Source organism: Zonotrichia leucophrys, chromosome 20 (assembly GCF_028769735.1).
Source record: "Zonotrichia leucophrys gambelii isolate GWCS_2022_RI chromosome 20, RI_Zleu_2.0, whole genome shotgun sequence".
In the NCBI taxonomy this organism is placed as follows: domain Eukaryota; kingdom Metazoa; phylum Chordata; class Aves; order Passeriformes; family Passerellidae; genus Zonotrichia; species Zonotrichia leucophrys.
This window is the reverse complement of record NC_088189.1, coordinates 7,201,241-7,218,332: the sequence shown is the minus strand read 5'-3', so window position 1 is coordinate 7,218,332 and position 17,092 is coordinate 7,201,241. Positions and strand designations below refer to the sequence as shown.

At 58.5% G+C, this 17,092-nt stretch overlaps 2 protein-coding genes across 3 annotated transcripts; one reads left to right on the top strand and one right to left on the bottom strand.

Annotated features, from left to right (window-relative positions):
• Positions 1–306: 306 nt before the first annotated feature.
• On the top strand, positions 307–5,278 carry SOX12 (SRY-box transcription factor 12). The gene has a single exon (XM_064730069.1). It carries the CDS (start codon positions 459–461, stop codon positions 1,356–1,358), a length of 900 nt encoding a protein of 299 aa, XP_064586139.1. The 5' UTR covers positions 307–458; the 3' UTR covers positions 1,359–5,278.
• Positions 5,279–6,102: 824 nt separating this feature from the next.
• TBC1D20 (TBC1 domain family member 20) lies at positions 6,103–16,522 on the bottom strand. 2 transcript variants are annotated; one of them, XM_064730065.1, is made up of 8 exons: positions 16,378–16,522; positions 13,952–14,137; positions 12,748–12,831; positions 11,177–11,363; positions 10,350–10,451; positions 9,335–9,476; positions 8,579–8,766; positions 6,103–8,445 (listed from the first exon to the last, which is right to left on the bottom strand). In XM_064730065.1, the coding sequence occupies exons 1-8, from the start codon at positions 16,418–16,420 to the stop codon at positions 8,172–8,174; spliced, it is 1,206 nt and encodes a 401-aa protein (XP_064586135.1). In that variant the 5' UTR covers positions 16,421–16,522; the 3' UTR covers positions 6,103–8,171. The 2 variants fall into 2 exon arrangements, with proteins under 2 accessions (XP_064586135.1, XP_064586136.1); XM_064730066.1 differs by lacking the exon at positions 16,378–16,522 and adding an exon at positions 14,889–15,128.
• Positions 16,523–17,092: the final 570 nt, after the last annotated feature.

Genomic DNA, 17,092 nt, shown 5'->3' with positions numbered 1-17,092 from the left:
CCCGGGTTGGCGTGCAGCATCCCCGAGACGGTACATAGCATCCCGGAGCATTCTTAGACCGGTACCGAGCATCCTCGAGGTGCTACAGAGCATCCTCAGACCGGTACCGAGCATCCTCGAGGTACTACAGAGCATTCCGGAGCATCCTCGGACCGGCGCAGAACATTCCGGGACAGAACCGCTGCAGAGCATCTCCGAGCCGGAGACCACCGGGCCATCTCGGGGCCCTTCCGGAGCATCTCCGCGGCCGCCGCCCCGGCGGAGCCGGCCCCGCCGTGCGCCCCCGGGCCCCGTCGCGGCCGCCTGCGCCCCGCCCCGCCGCCGCCCGCTCCGCACAATGGGGGCGGCGCGGCGCGGCGCGTAGCGGCGGGCGGGGAGGCGGCGGCGGCGGGCAGGGAGGCGACGGCGGGAGGGGAGGAGGAAGAGGCGGAGGCGGCGGCGGGATACCCGGCTCCGGGATGGTGCAGCGCGGCCCGCGGGGCCGGGGCGCGGAGGCTCGGCGTGAGCCCTGCGCCCCGCTGCCCGCCCGTGACACCGAGCCCGCCTGGTGCAAGACGCCGAGCGGGCACATCAAGCGGCCCATGAACGCCTTCATGGTGTGGTCCCAGCACGAGCGCCGCAAGATCATGGACCAGTGGCCCGACATGCACAACGCCGAGATCTCCAAGCGCCTGGGCCGGCGCTGGCAGCTCCTCCACGACTCCGAGAAGATCCCCTTTGTCAGGGAGGCCGAGCGCCTGCGCCTCAAGCACATGGCTGACTACCCCGACTACAAGTACCGGCCTCGGAAAAAGGGCAAGGTGGGCACCGGAGCAGCCCGCCCGCGGCTCCCAGTGAAGATCAAGCCCTCGGTGTTGGGCCGTGTCTCTGGCAGCCGCAGGCAGCCCGCCAAGCTGCCCGCCGGCCCCGACACCCCGCAGGAGCCCGCAGCAGAGGTGCCCGCTGAGGACAGCCCTGTGGTGCCTGGCACGGCTGCCTGGCACCCGGCACCCGACGGGGAGCAGAGCCCCCAGGAGCCCCCTGCACCCCTGAGCCCTACCACACCCTGCCCGGAGCCAGGGCGGTCCCCAGAGAGCGGGTCCCCCTCTCCCATGTCGGCTGGGTCCCCTCCCTCTTCCTTCAGCTCCTCTGACGAGGAGCTGGAGGAGGAGCTGCTGGGGATCATGCCCGGGCGGGCGCCTGCCAGTGCCACCTGTGGTGCCCTGGACTGGTCCGTCTTCGACAAGGACCACGACCTCTACCCGCGGGGAGGCTCCTCGCACTTCGAGTTCCCGGACTATTGCACGCCCGAGGTGACGGAGATGATAGCAGGGGACTGGCTCATGTCCAGCATCTCAGACTTGGTCTTTACCTACTGAGTCCCACGCTCTGCAGGTAACACTCATTTTTATTTTCACCCACAATCAGGTCATATCAAAAAACAACCCAGGAAAAAAAAACAAAAAACAAACAAACCGAAACCAGCTGTTTACATGCAGGAATCAGGTATTTTGCCTTGAAGCTGCTGGAAGGCAGAGCCCCTGCTCCCCCCACCCCCTGGCACACACCCATTCTCCATCCGTCTGTCTGTCCGGCTCTCGCCTCGTGCCCGCAGGACGCATGGCCGCCCGCTGCGGTTACTTGCCCGTGAAATGCATCTCATCGGGTTTTCATTGTCACACCCGGCCGCTTTCCCCCACGGCCCCGGCGCTGACAGCCATGGCTGCTCCCGGCCGCTCCCGTCTGTGCCAGCACCGTGTGCCCTCCCGCTCTCCAGGAAGCAGGAGCATCCACGCCACCCCAGCTCTCGGTGCCCGCCCCACCTTCCCCATCCCTCGGAGAATGGCTGATTCCGTTTGCTTTTTGACTGCATTGAACGCATGGCTTCAATTTTCTCCTCTGCCTCTTTGCAGCCCTTGGGGAGGGATGCCGAGCCATGCCAAACTGTCCCTTCCCAGCTCCCTGTTTTGTGAGGGGTCCCTGGTTGGGGGTGCAGTGTCCCACAGCCGTGACTCGTTCCCGGTGGCGTGTGCTCCGCGCCACTCGCTTTGGGAAGAGTGAAGTTGCACACACGTGATGAGCACGTGGGCGCGGGAGGCTGTGTTGTTTCTCTCGCGAGGCAGTTGTGCAGGGAAAGCTGTGCCACCCAGGGGAACCCCTGTCCGGAGTCACCCCAAAATTGTGTGGGAACCAGCCCTTCACTAAGCAGCCAGCCCTCATTTTAACCTTGGAGCCTGTGCCCGTGCAGGACCTGCTGCTGTGGGCTGGCTGACCTTGGCCGGCAGAGCCGGGTGTCACCGTGCCCAGCCGGGTGTCACCGTGCCCAGCCGTGGCACCTGGTGCTGCCGGGATGGCAGGGAGCAGCGTGGAGGGGCAGGGTGGCAGCGAAGGGCAGCTGTGGGAAATCTGCCTTAAGCAACCACCCAAACTGGTCCAAGAGCAGCTGCAGCCGGTGCTGGTGGGCGTGTGGGTGATGCTCTGGCACAGGGCTCCTCCACACAGCACCGCGCTGGGCTCCGCTCGCTGCCAGCCACGCCAAGAGCAGGGAGATGCTGGCAGGGAAGATGCTGCTGCAGCGGCTCCTCCAGCTGGGATTTTCTTTGCTTTTCCTAATGGCTCCTTCCTGCGCCAGCCGCCTCCTCCCACTGCCGGGAGCACGTGGCTGCAGTGCTGGCTCGGCAGCTGCCGCAGGCTGTGCTTGGGGGGCAGGGGCTGCGCTCTGGTACAGCTGTGCTGGGTGGGGACCCCACACATCCCCGGGGACGCGGTCGTGGTTTGGGCTGGCAGCGTCTGCAAGAGCTGGACTGGGCTCGGCAGCAACTGCTGCCTGAAGCAGCCCCTGCAGTCCCCCACGACCCCGATTCCCCAGGGACTCTGGATTTGTGGGGGCCCCTCGGATCCTTCCCTGCCAGTGGGGTGCTGGCAGCAGCAGAGCACCCGCTGCCTGGGGCTCTGCCCCCCTGTTTTGGGGCTGCCGGTTCCCCCAGTCACAGGCTACCCCGTGCCTGCCCCTTGCTGGCAGGCTGGGCCGAGCCGTGACCAGGGGAAGGACATCCCTCCCTCCCTTGTCCTGGCATCCCCCGAGGGTGCCTCGGAGTAGGTGCCTGGCCCTGCTGCTGGAGCTGCTGCTGGCCCTGGCTCAGCCGTGGGGATGGGCACTGCAGCGCAGGGAGAGGTGTGTCCCTGGGCCCTTTGCAGGGATGTTTGATGCCCCCAGCCCAGTCCCCGGGGACCCCTCGAGGCCCCCCGCGATGGTCAGCCATCAGCAGTGTAGATGTGTCGGTGTGTAGCGGTAGCTGTGCGTGTGTGTTGGCATTAGCCACGGTGTTTCGGTACCCCCGTGCGGGTGCCAGCCTGCGGAGCCAGGCGGGCATCACGCATCAGACACGTGTTCCCTGGATAGAGCGCGTCCTCTTCTCTGCGTCCCCTCCCTCCCCGGCCGTCCCCCACCGGATCCAGTCCCGCCCCCAAAGGTGGAAAAGCCAAAAAAGCGCCGGGACAGCCGTGATTCTGGCAGCCTGCTCCCGCCTCACCGCCGCCTCGGGGGGACTTTGCCTTCCCACCCCCTGGGCAGCCCCGCTCCAGGAGCATCTGAAGCCGCCTCCCTTGTGTGAGCCGGGTTTGGGGTTCCGTGGGGTCCGGCGGCCCCAGAGCTCTCTAACACACACGGATCTCACCCAGCACCTCGGTGCCTTCTTGGGGTGCACAGCCACCCCGTGCTGTGGCCAGGGCTTCTCAGGGAGGGCGCTGAGGCTGACAGTCACCTGCCCTCCATCCCTGTCCATGGGGAAGCCAAAGCCCCCAGGTACCAGCAAGGCCTGAGGCCACACTGAGGGTCTCGCATCACACGTGTGCTTTGCTGACCCTGCAGCTCAGGGCTCAGCTTCCGTTCCTAGAGGGGACACGGGTCCCAGTGGTCCCCTACGTGCTGTGCATCACCCTGGAGCCAGGGTGATCCCTCCACAGACTGTCAGGCGAAATATTTCCTCAGGAGCAGGTTCTGGGTCGCTGCCAGAACCGGAGCCAGTGCCGGGGTCTCCTGCCCTGGCCGCAAGCACAACATCATCCGCTTTGTCCCCGTCCTCACCCCTGTCCCCCTCCTCGAGTCTCGCCGGGTGTGTTTGTCAGGGAGAACCGTCGTGGACAGTGGTGGATTTTCTGTGCCGTGTGGTTGTAGTGCTTAGAGACCCCCCCAGCGTGCGGCCCCTCCCGCTGCGCCCCCGCTGCCCGGTGCTGGCTGGCGTGCGTGTGCGAGCGTGTGTGCGTGCGCGTGCGGCATCCCGTCATCACTCCAGACAAAGCGAATAATAATAATAATAATAATGATAGTAATAATAAATAATAAAAATAAACCAAACCTCTCTCAGGAAGCAGCTGCCCTGGCGGCGGCCGAGTGGGCCGGGGGTACCCGGAGCTGGCGGGGCCCCGGCGCAGCCTGCAGACGGGCGCCAGCGCTCGGGGTCACCTTTGTAGTGTCGTGTTAGTGAAGGGTCCCTGTGTCTGTTATCTTGGAGAAACAGGATTTTAGCCGAGGGGCAGTGACGACCCCATCAGGGTCCGTCTTGGGGGTGTGTGACATGGCTGGCCCTTGCTCTGCAGAACCTCGGCTAACAATGATCCTGACTGTTGTGATTATGGAATAAAGTGTGTTGGTCTGCTCTCCACGGCTCTGGCTCCTTCTGTGCTGCCTCACTCTTCCCAGGGGAATTTGGGCTATGTGAGGTCTCCAGGGAGATGTGGGATTCCCAATGGCCAGCATCCAGCTTCCAGGCATATCAGTTCCCACCCTGAGCCCGGTTCCTACGGGCTCTCCTGCAGCCGGGAGGTTCACCCTGATCCGTCGGAGTGGGCTGGGCGTCCCTGGGAGCAGTGTGAGCATGTGCACGTATGTGCACGTATGTGCTGTGCACATGCAGCCCCTCGCCCCACCCGAGTGTGTGTGGGCAATCCCGGCGCCGCCCCCGGCTCCGTTCAGCCGGGGAGGGGACCGAGGATAATCGGGGAGGGGGAACTGGAGAGGGAGGGAACCGGGGGTGCTAATCCAGACCCACAGGAGGGCCCGGGGGGGCCACGGGGTCACGCGCCACTTGCATCACACGCAGACCCCCGCCCCCAGTCTCACCGCAGCTGTTGCCACGGCAACAAGAGGAGCCCGGAGCATCCCCGGGTACCGCCAGCCCCTCCCGCTGCCCTGGCGCTGCCGGGGACCGGGCTGTCCCCGAGGGAGGGAGAAGTGCAGGGGCTGCCCATGCCACGGTGACCCCCCAAGTCTGCAGGCTGCCCCCAGCACCACCCGGGGCTGGGCGGTACCACAGGGGCAGCAGCAACGTTCCAATGTGGTGTCACTGCAGCCCCAGCAATGGGATTCCTCTCTGTGCAGGGCACTGCTGGGAGCAGGGAGGACCATGGGACAGCCACAGTCAGAGCTCACTGGCCATCACCACTGCCCCCATCACTCTGGTAAGGTCAGGGCCACACGGGGCTCTTGTCTAATGTCCAACACGGCCCACACAGGCACATGCACACATTGCCAGCGGCCTGGTTCTGAGTCACATGAGGCAGTGGACTCTTGGCTACGCCAAAGGTGCCACATACCTCCTGCCACCACTCTTCCAAAGGGTGTTCCTCCCAAAGGGATTCAAGCACTGTTGAGAAAATGGCTCCTGGAGAAGCCACAGGCAATTAAAATCAGCCAGCAGGGCTGCCAGCCTTGAGCCATCCAGACAAAACCACTTCCAGCCTGGCCAAGGCGGCTGCACCACCCCAGCTCAGCAGAGCGTGCCCTCGGAGTTGGGCACCGTGCCCGGGATCTCCTCCTGCAGCCGGGCACCCAGCCTGGGGTACAGGGCAGCCTGGCAGGTCAGGCTATTTCCAGCCCCACGCTGCTGATGGGGGGGACACCCCGGAGAGCCAGAGCACACACAAGGCCTGGCACTGCCCCAGAGGGAGGCAGATGGATGGAGAGCAGTGACCGGGGCACGCACACACCCTTTGGCTCTGCTCCTGCTCCTCTTCCCACGGGGCTGCTGGATGTGAGCTGGCCTGGCCACCACAGGGAAGGTGCCAGTTCTGGGCCCCAGGGTGCAGCAGATCTGGCAGCCCTGGTCTGTGGAGGGCAGGGAGTGTGTTTAGTAGCTGTTTATTTTACAGTTTTAGGGCTTGTAGAAATCTCCATTTACAGGGGGTGTATAAGTCTTTGTACAGAGTAACTGAAGCACCCTGGTCTCCTCCCAGGCCTTTCTCCCCCCACTGGGAACAACACAAGAACTAAAGTGCATCATGGCCAGGGAATGAAGGGGCTGCAGGGGCTCCTCTGGGGGGCTCCAGCCATCCCCTCCTTCAGTGTAGTGTACAGAGCAGTCCTGGGCCCTCCAGCAGCATTCCCAGGTCACTGCACTCTCCTGCACTGATGGTTTCTAAAGTGCTAAGTGGCGCAGCCCCCAGTCCTGTTCTGCTGCTCTGGGGGTGCCAAGGGGCCAGGAATGGGCTCTGCCTTCAGCCACACTGAAGGAGGAGGAGCCCCTGAGCAGCCCCAGGTCCCTCCAAGGCCACTGGCACCACTGAGGAGAGGAGGGAACAGGTCTTGCTGCCTGCCTGGACAAGGGCAGTTTCACTCACTGCACATTTCACCTGCAGAGGCAAAGGGAACTCCTGCTCAGAGCTTCATGGGAACACAAGTTAGAAATGAGACCTGCCCACCTGCCCTCAGGCCAGAAAGGCACATCCCTTCCATGAGCAAGGGCCCGTGGGGCAAACCAAACACACCCAGGGCGGTTATGGACCAAGATGGGTGGGAGTGGGGGGTGCTGAGCTTTGCAGGGCATGAGTTCTCTTCTCTATCCCAAAATCCCTTCCACCAACACCTCCTTCTCAGGTGTGCAGCCCCTGGGCATGGCACAGATGGCTTTGGGCACAACAGAGCAATGATGGGGCAGCGGGAGGGAGCCATGAGAGACAGGTAAGGACACTTGAGGGAGATTTAGCAGCTTGGGGGAGAGGTAGAGGCATAGAGTGTCTATTGGCTCTGTCTCAGTGGGACACTCAGCTGTCTAGAAGGATTTGCTGCCTAGCTTGAAGGGCAGGGAGCGCTGGGACTGCCAATGGAACCGGTGGGGAGATGGGAGCTATGCAGGGGTCAGGGTGCCCTTTCTGGGAAACCCCTCATGTTATTTCCAGAGGTCATGCTGAAGCCTGATCAGCTGGTGGGGGAGGTTTTTGTCACATTTCCTAGTGCAACAACTTCTATCCTGTGTAAAGTGTTTCACAAGGTGGAGAAAGCCTCTCTCCCTGTGGGCATGGTAATGTCCACTTCCAGAGCTATTAAAGAAGTTTGCAAAGGGTGTTTACAGTGCCACTAAGGCTTGTGGTAGCATAACCTGGCACATGACAGTGCACACCCTTGGCAGGGTGACCACACTCGTGCTCACTTCACTGACCCCAGACATGGTCACAGTACTGCCAGCACAGCAGTGGCAGTGCCTGAAGCTGGGGGGAGCTAAGGTCTGCTCCTGGCCCCTACAAACAGATCAGGCTGCAAAAATGTGGAAGCAAAAAGAGCCAGGGAGTGTTACACACTGAAGAGAAGCTGAGAGCATTGTGCTGGCCAGGGTGTGGGAAAGGTTTGGCTCTGCTCAGAGGGTGCCCAGAGGACAGGGGAGAGCTGGAGCACCGGCAAAGCTGAAGGCAGATCGTGGGGCACACTGGAGCAATGAAGAGCCAAAGGGCTGCCCTGTTCCTCAGGAGTGCAGTGCCCTCTACCCTCACACACGCAAGCACCCAGAACAAACCCTGGTGGACACTCCTCCAGGCAAAGATCTGCTCTCACTCCCACTAGTTTTCCCCAGTGGAGGATCATTTGGGCACAGCCCACACACAGCTCTCCCTCTGTACAGTCACCTGAGCACAGCCTGAACAGCCAAATTTGTCCATACCTCTCGTTCCTCAGGAGACAGTAGGAGTGCCTGTCTGCTCACCCTTGCACAGGGAGAGGGGAACAAGGTGAGCATGGTGTGGGGAACCATCCTGCTGGGCTGGTTCCCTCAGCCTCTGTCATAAAGGCCAAAAGCGTTACTGGACGCAGTAAGAATAAAAAATAATCTTCAGACAGGTCGTTTCTGGGCACGTCCTTCATCACACATCAGCCCTTCCTGCTGGGGGTGGATGCAGTGACAGCAAAGGCCCTTCCTCCGGCTTCAGGGGAAAATCTGCAGCTGAAACTTGGGTGCCCACTCCAGTGCACTCTTCACCATGGCCAGGGCAGCTGCTCCCAGGGCCACCGTCAGCCCCATCACTGCCAGCTTGACAAAGCGGTTGGTCCGGGGCTTTGTCAAGAAGGATTTTGTCCTCTCCTCCCCCCGGAGCCGCTCCTCCCCTCGGAGCCGCTCTCTGAAGCGTTGCCTCAACACAGTGTCTGGTCTCTGCTGCACTGACGCCAACTCAAAGTCCTTAAAAGTGGAAGCCGCAGTTCTGCAAGAGAAGGAACAGGTCAAGGAGTGTCCCCTGCTCACCCCTGGGAGCAGCCTCTGGTCAGGAAGATCCCCACAGGGAGGCCAGGCCTGGCAAGGGGATGCAGGGAGCATGCGGGCTGCCCAGCACTCACCGTTCCGCCTGAGCTGCCTGAGCTGCCTCCTTGGCGAGCTCGGATGGTGGGAACTGGACAAAAAGGTCCCCGGCTTTGCTGATCAGGGACTCATAGGGAAGGTCCTGTGGGATCTGGGACAGGAGGTGGTGCACAGAGGCCATGTCACACTCACAGTCCAGAACTTCCTGCTCCCGGTGCAGCACGATCTGCAGAGGAGTGAGAGGAGGACAGACAAGGAAGTGGGGACAACTCCTTGGCAGATGTTGGCACTTGTTTCAGAGCCAGAAGAAAAAAAAAAAACACTTTACTTCCAGCTGAAAGATCTTCTTCAAGAGGACACACTGCAGTGAAGCATTCACTGGGAACAGAAATGCCAAACCCCTTCTGAGACTCTGAGGCCATGGAAGCCTCTTTCAGGGCACTTAGGTCTGTCTGCTGAGCAGAGCCTGCTATTGGCAGGTTGGAGATGGGGGCAGAAGCTCAGCAGGGTTTCACTTCATGACTTGCCCTCTGCTATAGGAGGATGGGCAGAATGGAGGCACGAGAGGAAACAAAAACACTGTGTCCTGCTGCCTCCACAGCACTGAACTGTTAAAGCCTGCATATTTGGACACCCTCAGGCTGCCCTGAGTTTCCCTGGATCCCACCTGCCCTTCACCATCACCAAGGACATCAGTGCACCAGCACTGGGTTTACCAGCCTCCCTCTGCAGCCCCAAACTCCTATCACCTCAGAACAGCTCATTTAATCCCTGACCATTCCATCAATACCTACCACAGCTGCAAAATAAATGGGCATCAGCGGGTGGCAGGCCAGGAAGAAGTCATATAATCGCACAACGTGCCTGAAGTCAGACAAAACGTGGCCAAACCAGGTGATCAGCCAGCTGAGAGCAAAGATGGTTCCCACCTCCGCACTACACACAGAAAGAGCATGAGGTCAGCCTGGAAACAGGGATGAAATGCTCCCAAGCCAGCCCTGTGCTGCACAGCCATGCCTGGGGAAATAGAACTGGCTGTCAGTGGAGCACTGAACCCCTCCAGGAGCAGGAACTGCACCTCTGACAGAAAAAATTGTTTATCCCCTGTGCCACCCATGTGGCAAAGTGCTGCCACTACTTGTGTCACATCCAGTGGGGGCCACAGCAGAAGCCAAATCCTGCTTTCAGGAGACCCTGAATGTGTCATGTATCATGGCACTGTCTGGCTTGCTGGCCTGAGGGCAACCAAAGTCCTGCAGCACAGACTGATGTGTGGGTTCCTTCCTACCCTGAGGGCTTACTAATTCTGGGAGTTTGCAATCAGGGTTGGTACCCAAGGACATTTTGGCTGTGAAAAAAACCACACATCTGCCCAAAAAAGGGCTCTGAACTGACTCTTCCCATTCACCTTCCTGCTTCTGCTTTGATCTGCCCACACCTGTGTGTCCCTAATGCAAAACCTGGGAATTATCCCCAGAACTAACAACAAACTACAGCAAGGTCCCACCAGCCACACAAGTGGAAGCAGTGAAGCAGTTGTAGCATTTGTACAACACTGTCCCCAAATCCCCAGCCCCACCAACACAGACTGCAGACAAATGGGCTGAAGATGGCACCATGTAACACCCCTCCAGACAGGCATCACAGGTTTGAGCCTGCTCAGAAATGAGTGCCACATGCCTTTGGGGTGCCAACATCAGTTGTTGACTCCCTGAGGAAGCCACTGTGGTGCTGGGGATGTGTGGGTGAAAATGGCCCTGTGAGCAGTAACCAGGAGAGCCAGGAGGCTCCAAGGGAACATTTGCATACCTCTGCATGAAGTCATGCACCTCAGGGTTCACCTGGTCTATGATGGGCATCAGGTAATTTAAGATGTGCTTGGTATTATCCATTGTTGAGTCCATAAAATCCCTGAGGAAAGATTTAAAAGAAGCTTTGTCAACACCAGCGAGCTGCCCCTCTAGGGAGGCAGCAGAGGTGAAGCACATGCAATAAACAGCCTTGCTGGCAGGGTGGCCCCAGCCCCAAGGAATTCTGTCCCTTTGGAGCAGCCTCCTTCCAGCTTGTCTGGGACACACAGGGCTGACCTGCACACAGAACTCAGGCCCAGACCATCACACTGCTGTCAGCTGACACTTCTTATTTTGCTGCAGTGCACACAAGAACTGTAAAGCCTTTCCAGTACCCAAAATCTGACTCCTGCCTGGGAGAGCAGAGATAATCCCTCCAAACCACACAAGCTGGAACCTTGCTCTTATTTCAGTGCACAAACACGAAAGACTCTTCGAGTGGGGCACAGGACACTGGTGGTACAGACCAAGGACAAGTGGGAGGCAGGAGCTGAGCCAGCCCACAGGACTGGAGAGGCCCTGACAGCCACACAACCATGGATAATGCATGTGTGTTGGCTACAAATTAACTGACAGCCTTCAATTATCCCTTCCCCAGGGCACAGCTCCCTGCAAAGCCACGTGCTGTTGTGTGGTCAGGCTGCTCTCAATCACCCTCTGGGCACAGGCAGCACAGGCAGCTGCTTTAACCCAAGGCTCTGCCTTCCCAGCTCCCCTTCCTCTGCCTGCACAGGTGTCCCCACAGCCTGAGGACACAAAGTTGGCTCCTCTCCTCCCACTGAGTACCTGAGATGATGTGTTGAGAGCTTCTCCACCAGTGCTGTGGCCAGCCTGTCCCCCACCACCAGCAGGAAGGTGACCACGATGTCATGGTAGCCCTGGTAGTAGTGCAGCTGGGGGTTGCGCTGCAGGACGTGCAGGATGATATCGATGAGCTCCTCCTGCAATCCTTCCCTCTGGTCATCTGGCATCCCTGTGGGAGGAACAGCAGAGGTGGCACAGCTGGGTCACCTACCAGTGCCTGCTGTGGGGTGCAAGGAGAGCACCTGTGTGTGCTGCATAAGGGGAGGGTGGTAAAACTGGCAGAAAAAACTATCCAAAGCCCTAATTGTCTCCCAAAACTCTGCAGGACCAGGGGAATCTGGCCAGTTGCTGAGGTTTAATCTTTAGATCTTCCTTATCAGCAAGGAAGCCACTGTGGAGGACAGGAGCAGGGTTCACAGATGTTTGCACAGTGCTGCTGTGAACAGAGAATTGTTCTACACATCCAGCACAGATGAGGATGTTTTAGCAATTTTTAATTTCCCAGGAGTTCTAGAAAAAAATTCAACAGGACCCATTTTTACAGAAACTATGCCAACTGCATCAGACTGAGAGGCCTCCACCAGCACAACTTTCTATCAGTCCCCTGCTAACAGCACGTGTTTAGGGACAGGATGTCACAGGGAAAACATTGTTCCTGCCTTGCACAGCTGCAGCCAGTTTCTGGCAGCCCTTGTCAACAGATAAAACACCCAAAGGCCAAGCAGAGAGTCCCAGCAGAGATCCTGCAATGACAAAGTTCTCCTTTTCCTCTGCTTCTCTAATGTGGCTAAAAATAGGCAGGAGGCTGCCATTCAAGGGCAAAAAAATCCGTAGGAGCAGAGCCTCCAGGAATCAGGCCTGCACACAGCATCCATGCCTGCAAGAATCAGAGTGAATCAAGTGTTTATACAAAATAAAAGTGGCAGAAGGGGGAGGCAGATTCTGGCCAGAAATAACGACTGCTCTGCACAGAGAGCTGCTGGATTTAGCATTTTATAAATAACACAAGGCACCAGCCTCCCATCAGAACTAAACAACTGCAAAACCATTTTGCTTCTAAATGTTTTAAGTTCTGTTAAATTTGGTGCAAGAACCTGATTTTGAGACTGTTTTATACCAGAGGTTGTTCTAAGCACAGACAAACCTGCCTTCCCTGCCCCTGAGCAAGACCATGGACTAAAATAAACTGAAGCACATGGCACATTTCTCAAGCTTTCCATCTGTCCTAATCTCAACAGGTCATGGTGCACAAGATCCACGCAGGATCCATCCTCTCTCTGCTGCAACTGTCTGCCAATAGCAGCCTCCTGGCAGAGGGGCACAGTGGGGCAGGAAGTGGAACGTTGGAAAAGCCACATCAAAAACCATCTGTGCAGAGACAGCTGAAGGAAACTGATGGCTGCAGAAGGGCTTCACTGGGAGCTCACATGCAAAACGTTTTCTAGAGGTCAGGCCCTTGGAGTAATAATGGAATGTCACCTTCTGCAGTGTCCCAGGGAGGTGTGGGCCAGGAGAGCCCCACGGCAGAGAGGGAAGAGCAGAACCCCCCTCACCTGGCGGGAAGCGGCGCAGGGACCGCCGCACATCCAGCAGCACCTGCTGGTAATCCTTGTTGTCCTCTCGCAGCTCCTTCCTGGCTGAGGAAAAGAGGAACAGGATTAACATGAAGCACTGCAATGGTCCTGGGGAAAGAGTGAGGTGAGGGAGCTGGGAAGATCCCTGCTCAATGTGGACATGAAGCTGCACACACCCCCTACTCCATTGCATATCCCCTTTTTCATGACACCTCAGTCCTCTGCACTTTCATTGCCACACTCTGGCACTAACAGCAAATGAGACAATTATTTCTTTAGACAACACATGTTAAAATGCTTAAACTGACAGCAGCACTCCCAGTACTCCTAGAAACATCTCTGCTCCACAGTTTTCCTGTGCAATTCAAAGTGTACTCAGCAGCAGCACTGGAGGAGTGCTGTGGAGACCATAAAGAATCATTTATAAAATAGAAACACTTCAGAGGAAAATCTCACCCAGGGTTAGCTAAGGCAGTTAAAATAGAAAAGTTCAGTGAGCCAGCAAATTCCTTCTATGTGATCATGCAAAGTTAAACCTTGTCTTCCAGCAGCTCTGGTCAACTCACATCACCCTAATGCCACCCGGCTCTGGACTGAGGTGGGGGGATGCACATTTCCAAACAACCACAGAATCAAGAACAACAAAATCTGTCCTGGGTGACTCTAAAGCTACAGGACCTAGAGCTCCTGCACTGCTAAGGTTTAACAACCATGTGGGTACTTCACCAGGAAGGTTGTTGCCCCTGTGCCTGTTCTGACCAAAAAACCACATGTGCTTCACACAACAAACTGCTGCCTAGGAGAGACACATTAGGAGAATTTTGGCCACACCAGGGCTCAGCACAGCCACCTCTTCATGGGAGCAAAACAAATCAAGTCTGATTCTTTCTGCTGCATGTGAACTTACATATGTCAGCTAATACTCAGGGCCACACTGACTGCATCCACAATGAACTGATTCCATGACTATCATTAAAAAAACCAACAAATGTTGTTTTTAGAAGTCATGTATTGTTTACATACAACCCAGTATTGGTGCTGCAGTGAGTCCCCTTTGTACACGAGCTTAGTGGGAAATACAACACACACAGGGAAAAGACAGGTCAGAAAGCACGTCCCTCCTCTAGGGACAAAGTCCACTGAGCTGTTCCTCCCAAGCAGGTGAGCCCAGGCTGTTCCATACCTGGAAGAGGGGGCAGGTCATCTGTGTTAACACTGAGCAGCTTTGGCCACACTTTGCGCCGGATCTCGTCGGTGAGCAGCCCGCCCTCGCTGATCGCCATCCGCCTCAGCTTTGCCACGTTGATGGGGTCGCTGTTCAGAGCCTGGTAAATCTCTGCCACTTTTCTTTTCTTCTTAGCATCAAAGTCTGCAAAAGGTCACAGAGACATGAGCTGACAGGCAGTGGCAGCACACAGTGGGGGCTAGCAATAGGCACTCACAGTGATGTCACACACACACACACGGGAGATGACACAGGACAGTCACCGCACTGTCAGGACAGGGACGACTCTGGTGGGGACCCCTCCAGCTGAGTGTCCCCATTTCTGCAGGCTCAGCATTGGGAGCACCTCAAAGGGCACTCTCACCGCTTCCCTCTTCTGGGGGTCCCACTGTGGGGGGCAAATGCTGCTCCTCCTGACACTGGAGCCACCACCAGTGCCCAGACAGAGCCCTTGGCTCCTGTCCTTCCCAACGGCTCACGGCTCCACACAGGATCAAGACAGCCCTGCAAACCCGTCCTGAAACTCTTTGCTCTCTGATGCAACTGCCAGCTCAGATGTCAAGTGTTTCCTAAGATCAGCACTTAGGAAAGTGTTCAGAAAAAGCATTCCCAAAACTGTGTTCCTACCGACTCCCAGGTGCAGCCGTCCTAGGAAGAAGCCTGAGTATTTCCACTGACAGCAACAGACACAAGAAAGGACATAATTATACCAGAGTTAAAGAATCAAAAGCACATTGACTTGTCCTACAACAAACACATACCTGCCAGCCATCAGTACACACACAGCTCAGCCAGTAGGGAATAATTCCCACTGTTTTGAGGAGCACAGGAACTCAGGGCAGGGAGGGAAGGGGTAACACAAAAAGCATACAGTGCTCGGGTTAGACACACTTACAGGACACCAGAGAGCTTCCCAGGGAGCGGAGAAGGGACACTACTTCACACCACATGGTGGAATTTGTCACCGCTGCCTCATGTGAGGAAAGAGAGAAGCAGCCGAGAGCCACTCGATATCCCACACTGGAGGAGTTCCCAGTAAGGAGGCTTTGCTGAGCAGCTGTGGGACTGGAGTGCAGGATGAGGCCACAAACGCTGCCTTTCCCTAAAGGCTTTTCCCATACATGCAACAACTCTTAGGATCCAAACAGGATTCGTTCTACAAGGGACGTGTCCAAATAGGATTTGGGGTGGGAGGAATTCAAAGGATTCCGATGGAGAAACAGCTGTTTCCCAAGGCCCTGCCCTCCCGGCAGATAGGGGAGCTCGTTCCTCTGCCCACGTGGCACCTCAGCCACTGCCCCGGCCCTGATCCTGCGAGCTCCTGGCTGGAAGTGCCGCTCTCAGCGAGGTCTGAAGGCAGCCGGCAGGTCGGCAGGCTGTTCACACACACGGACGCTAAGTAGGTCGAGCAGTGGATGCTGTTCCTTCTCAAAGACCCTTTTAAAACACTTCTTGGATCAAAACAAGCTGTAACAGCCTAGGACAGAGCTCCACCTCCCTCCGAATTCCAAGATCCTGGTAACATTAAATCTGCTATCGCTCACACAGTGACTACAGTTTCTTTTATTTCCTTTCCGGCCCCTTGTGCAAGCAGAGTTATTTGCACAACAGAAGGCAGCTCTGCTCAGCCGGTTCCCTATGCCCAGCCAGTTCCCTACCCCCAGCTGTTCCTGATCCCCTGCCACACGCACACACTGGGCTGTCACATACCGATGCCTCGGGAAGGAGGAGACAAAGCCTACGGGAGAAAGAACTGTTCACACACAAAGAACTTAAGGACTAGTGGCAAGGAAGAAGCAAATCTTGCGGGCTCCTCCTCCTCTCAAACTTACTAATAAAGACCGCAATATTTACACTTTTCAAACACACAGGGGACAATAGCTGCGAGTATTACCAAAACCAGTGCATTGTAAAAAATGTTTTATGCAACCACAAGACTTAACTCGCAGGTTCACCCTAGGAAGAAGAGACACAAACGCAAGGTGAGGGCGGTCTAAAACCCAGATGGGTCCGTCGGGGGTTCTGCACCGCTGCAGGCACCGGGCACCGACACACGGCCTCGCCAGCTCTGGCCAGCCCAGCGCTGCCGCAGAGCCCCCGGTCACTGCCAGGGACCGCCCTGGGGTATCAACCGGGCCCGGCTGGTTCCTGCCCGCCCGAGCCCGCGCGGCCGCACAGCCGCGGGGTGGGCCGGGCCCTTCGCTCGGTGCCGGGACCCCCGGGACCCCCAGCGCCCCCGGCCGCTCCCGCGGGGCGCCTCCGAGCGCAGCGCCGGCCCCGCCCCGCCGCCAGGGGGCGCCGCCGCGCCCGCAGGGGGCGCTCCAGCCCCCGCCCCCTCAGCGGAACCACCGCCCCCCGCCCGCCGGGCCCGGCCCAGCCCGTACCGTGGCCGCCGACGCCGTTGCGCGGCGGGCTCTGCCGGCCCATGTTCCCGGGCGCTGCGGCGCATTCCGGGCCGGACACCGGACCGGACCGGGCCGGGGCTCCGCGCTCCCCGCGCCGTCCGGTCCCGTCCCGCCCCCGCCCGCTCCCCCCGCCCCCCGCCCGCCGGCGCGCGGGCGGGACGTCACGACGCCGTAGTGCGCAGGCGCGGCGCCGCCAGGCGAGTCACACGGGGGGGAGGCAGCCGCGCATGCGCGAAAGGGGGCGCGCGGTCTGGCTGCGTTCGCCCCGAGCGTGTCTCAGGGGCTGCTTAAAACCCACAAAAACCAACCCCGAACCCTCCCCGATGGGCCCGGACGGGCCATTCCCAGCGCTGCCGGGGGCGGGTAACGCACCCACAATGGTGCTGCACACAGGGGCTGCTGCCACCGCGCAAAAAACCCCGGAAACCCTCCGAACTCCCCCTTCAGTGCTTGCAGGGCACTGCTGTGAGGGCTTGTCCAGGCCACAAAGCTCCTTCCATGCACAGGGTCCGTGCAGGGGCTGGCAGGCACTGGGGCCATCCACCGCTCCCAGCTTCCTCTTCCATTCTTACCCTTATGCAAACCTCCCTTGCTTGGAATAACGAAAGAACTGGGTGAAATGTCCTGCATAGCTCAGAACCAGTGCAAACAAGCTGTATTTTGTCATACTGGGTGCTTTTACGGTACAGCACAT

Excerpts from the sequence above, each read along its gene's own strand:
- SOX12 (XM_064730069.1), top strand. The coding sequence starts at position 459 with ATGGTGCAGCGCGGCCCGCGGGGCCGGGGCGCGGAGGCTCGGCGTGAG.
- TBC1D20 (XM_064730066.1), bottom strand. The coding sequence starts at position 14,943 with ATGTGGTGTGAAGTAGTGTCCCTTCTCCGCTCCCTGGGAAGCTCTCTG. Across the intron at positions 10,452-11,176 it reads CTCTCAACACATCATCTCAG|GGATTTTATGGACTCAACAA; the intron begins GTACTCAGTGGG and ends ATCTTTCCTCAG. Across the intron at positions 8,446-8,578 it reads CAGGCAGCTCAGGCGGAACG|AACTGCGGCTTCCACTTTTA; the intron begins GTGAGTGCTGGG and ends CTTCTCTTGCAG.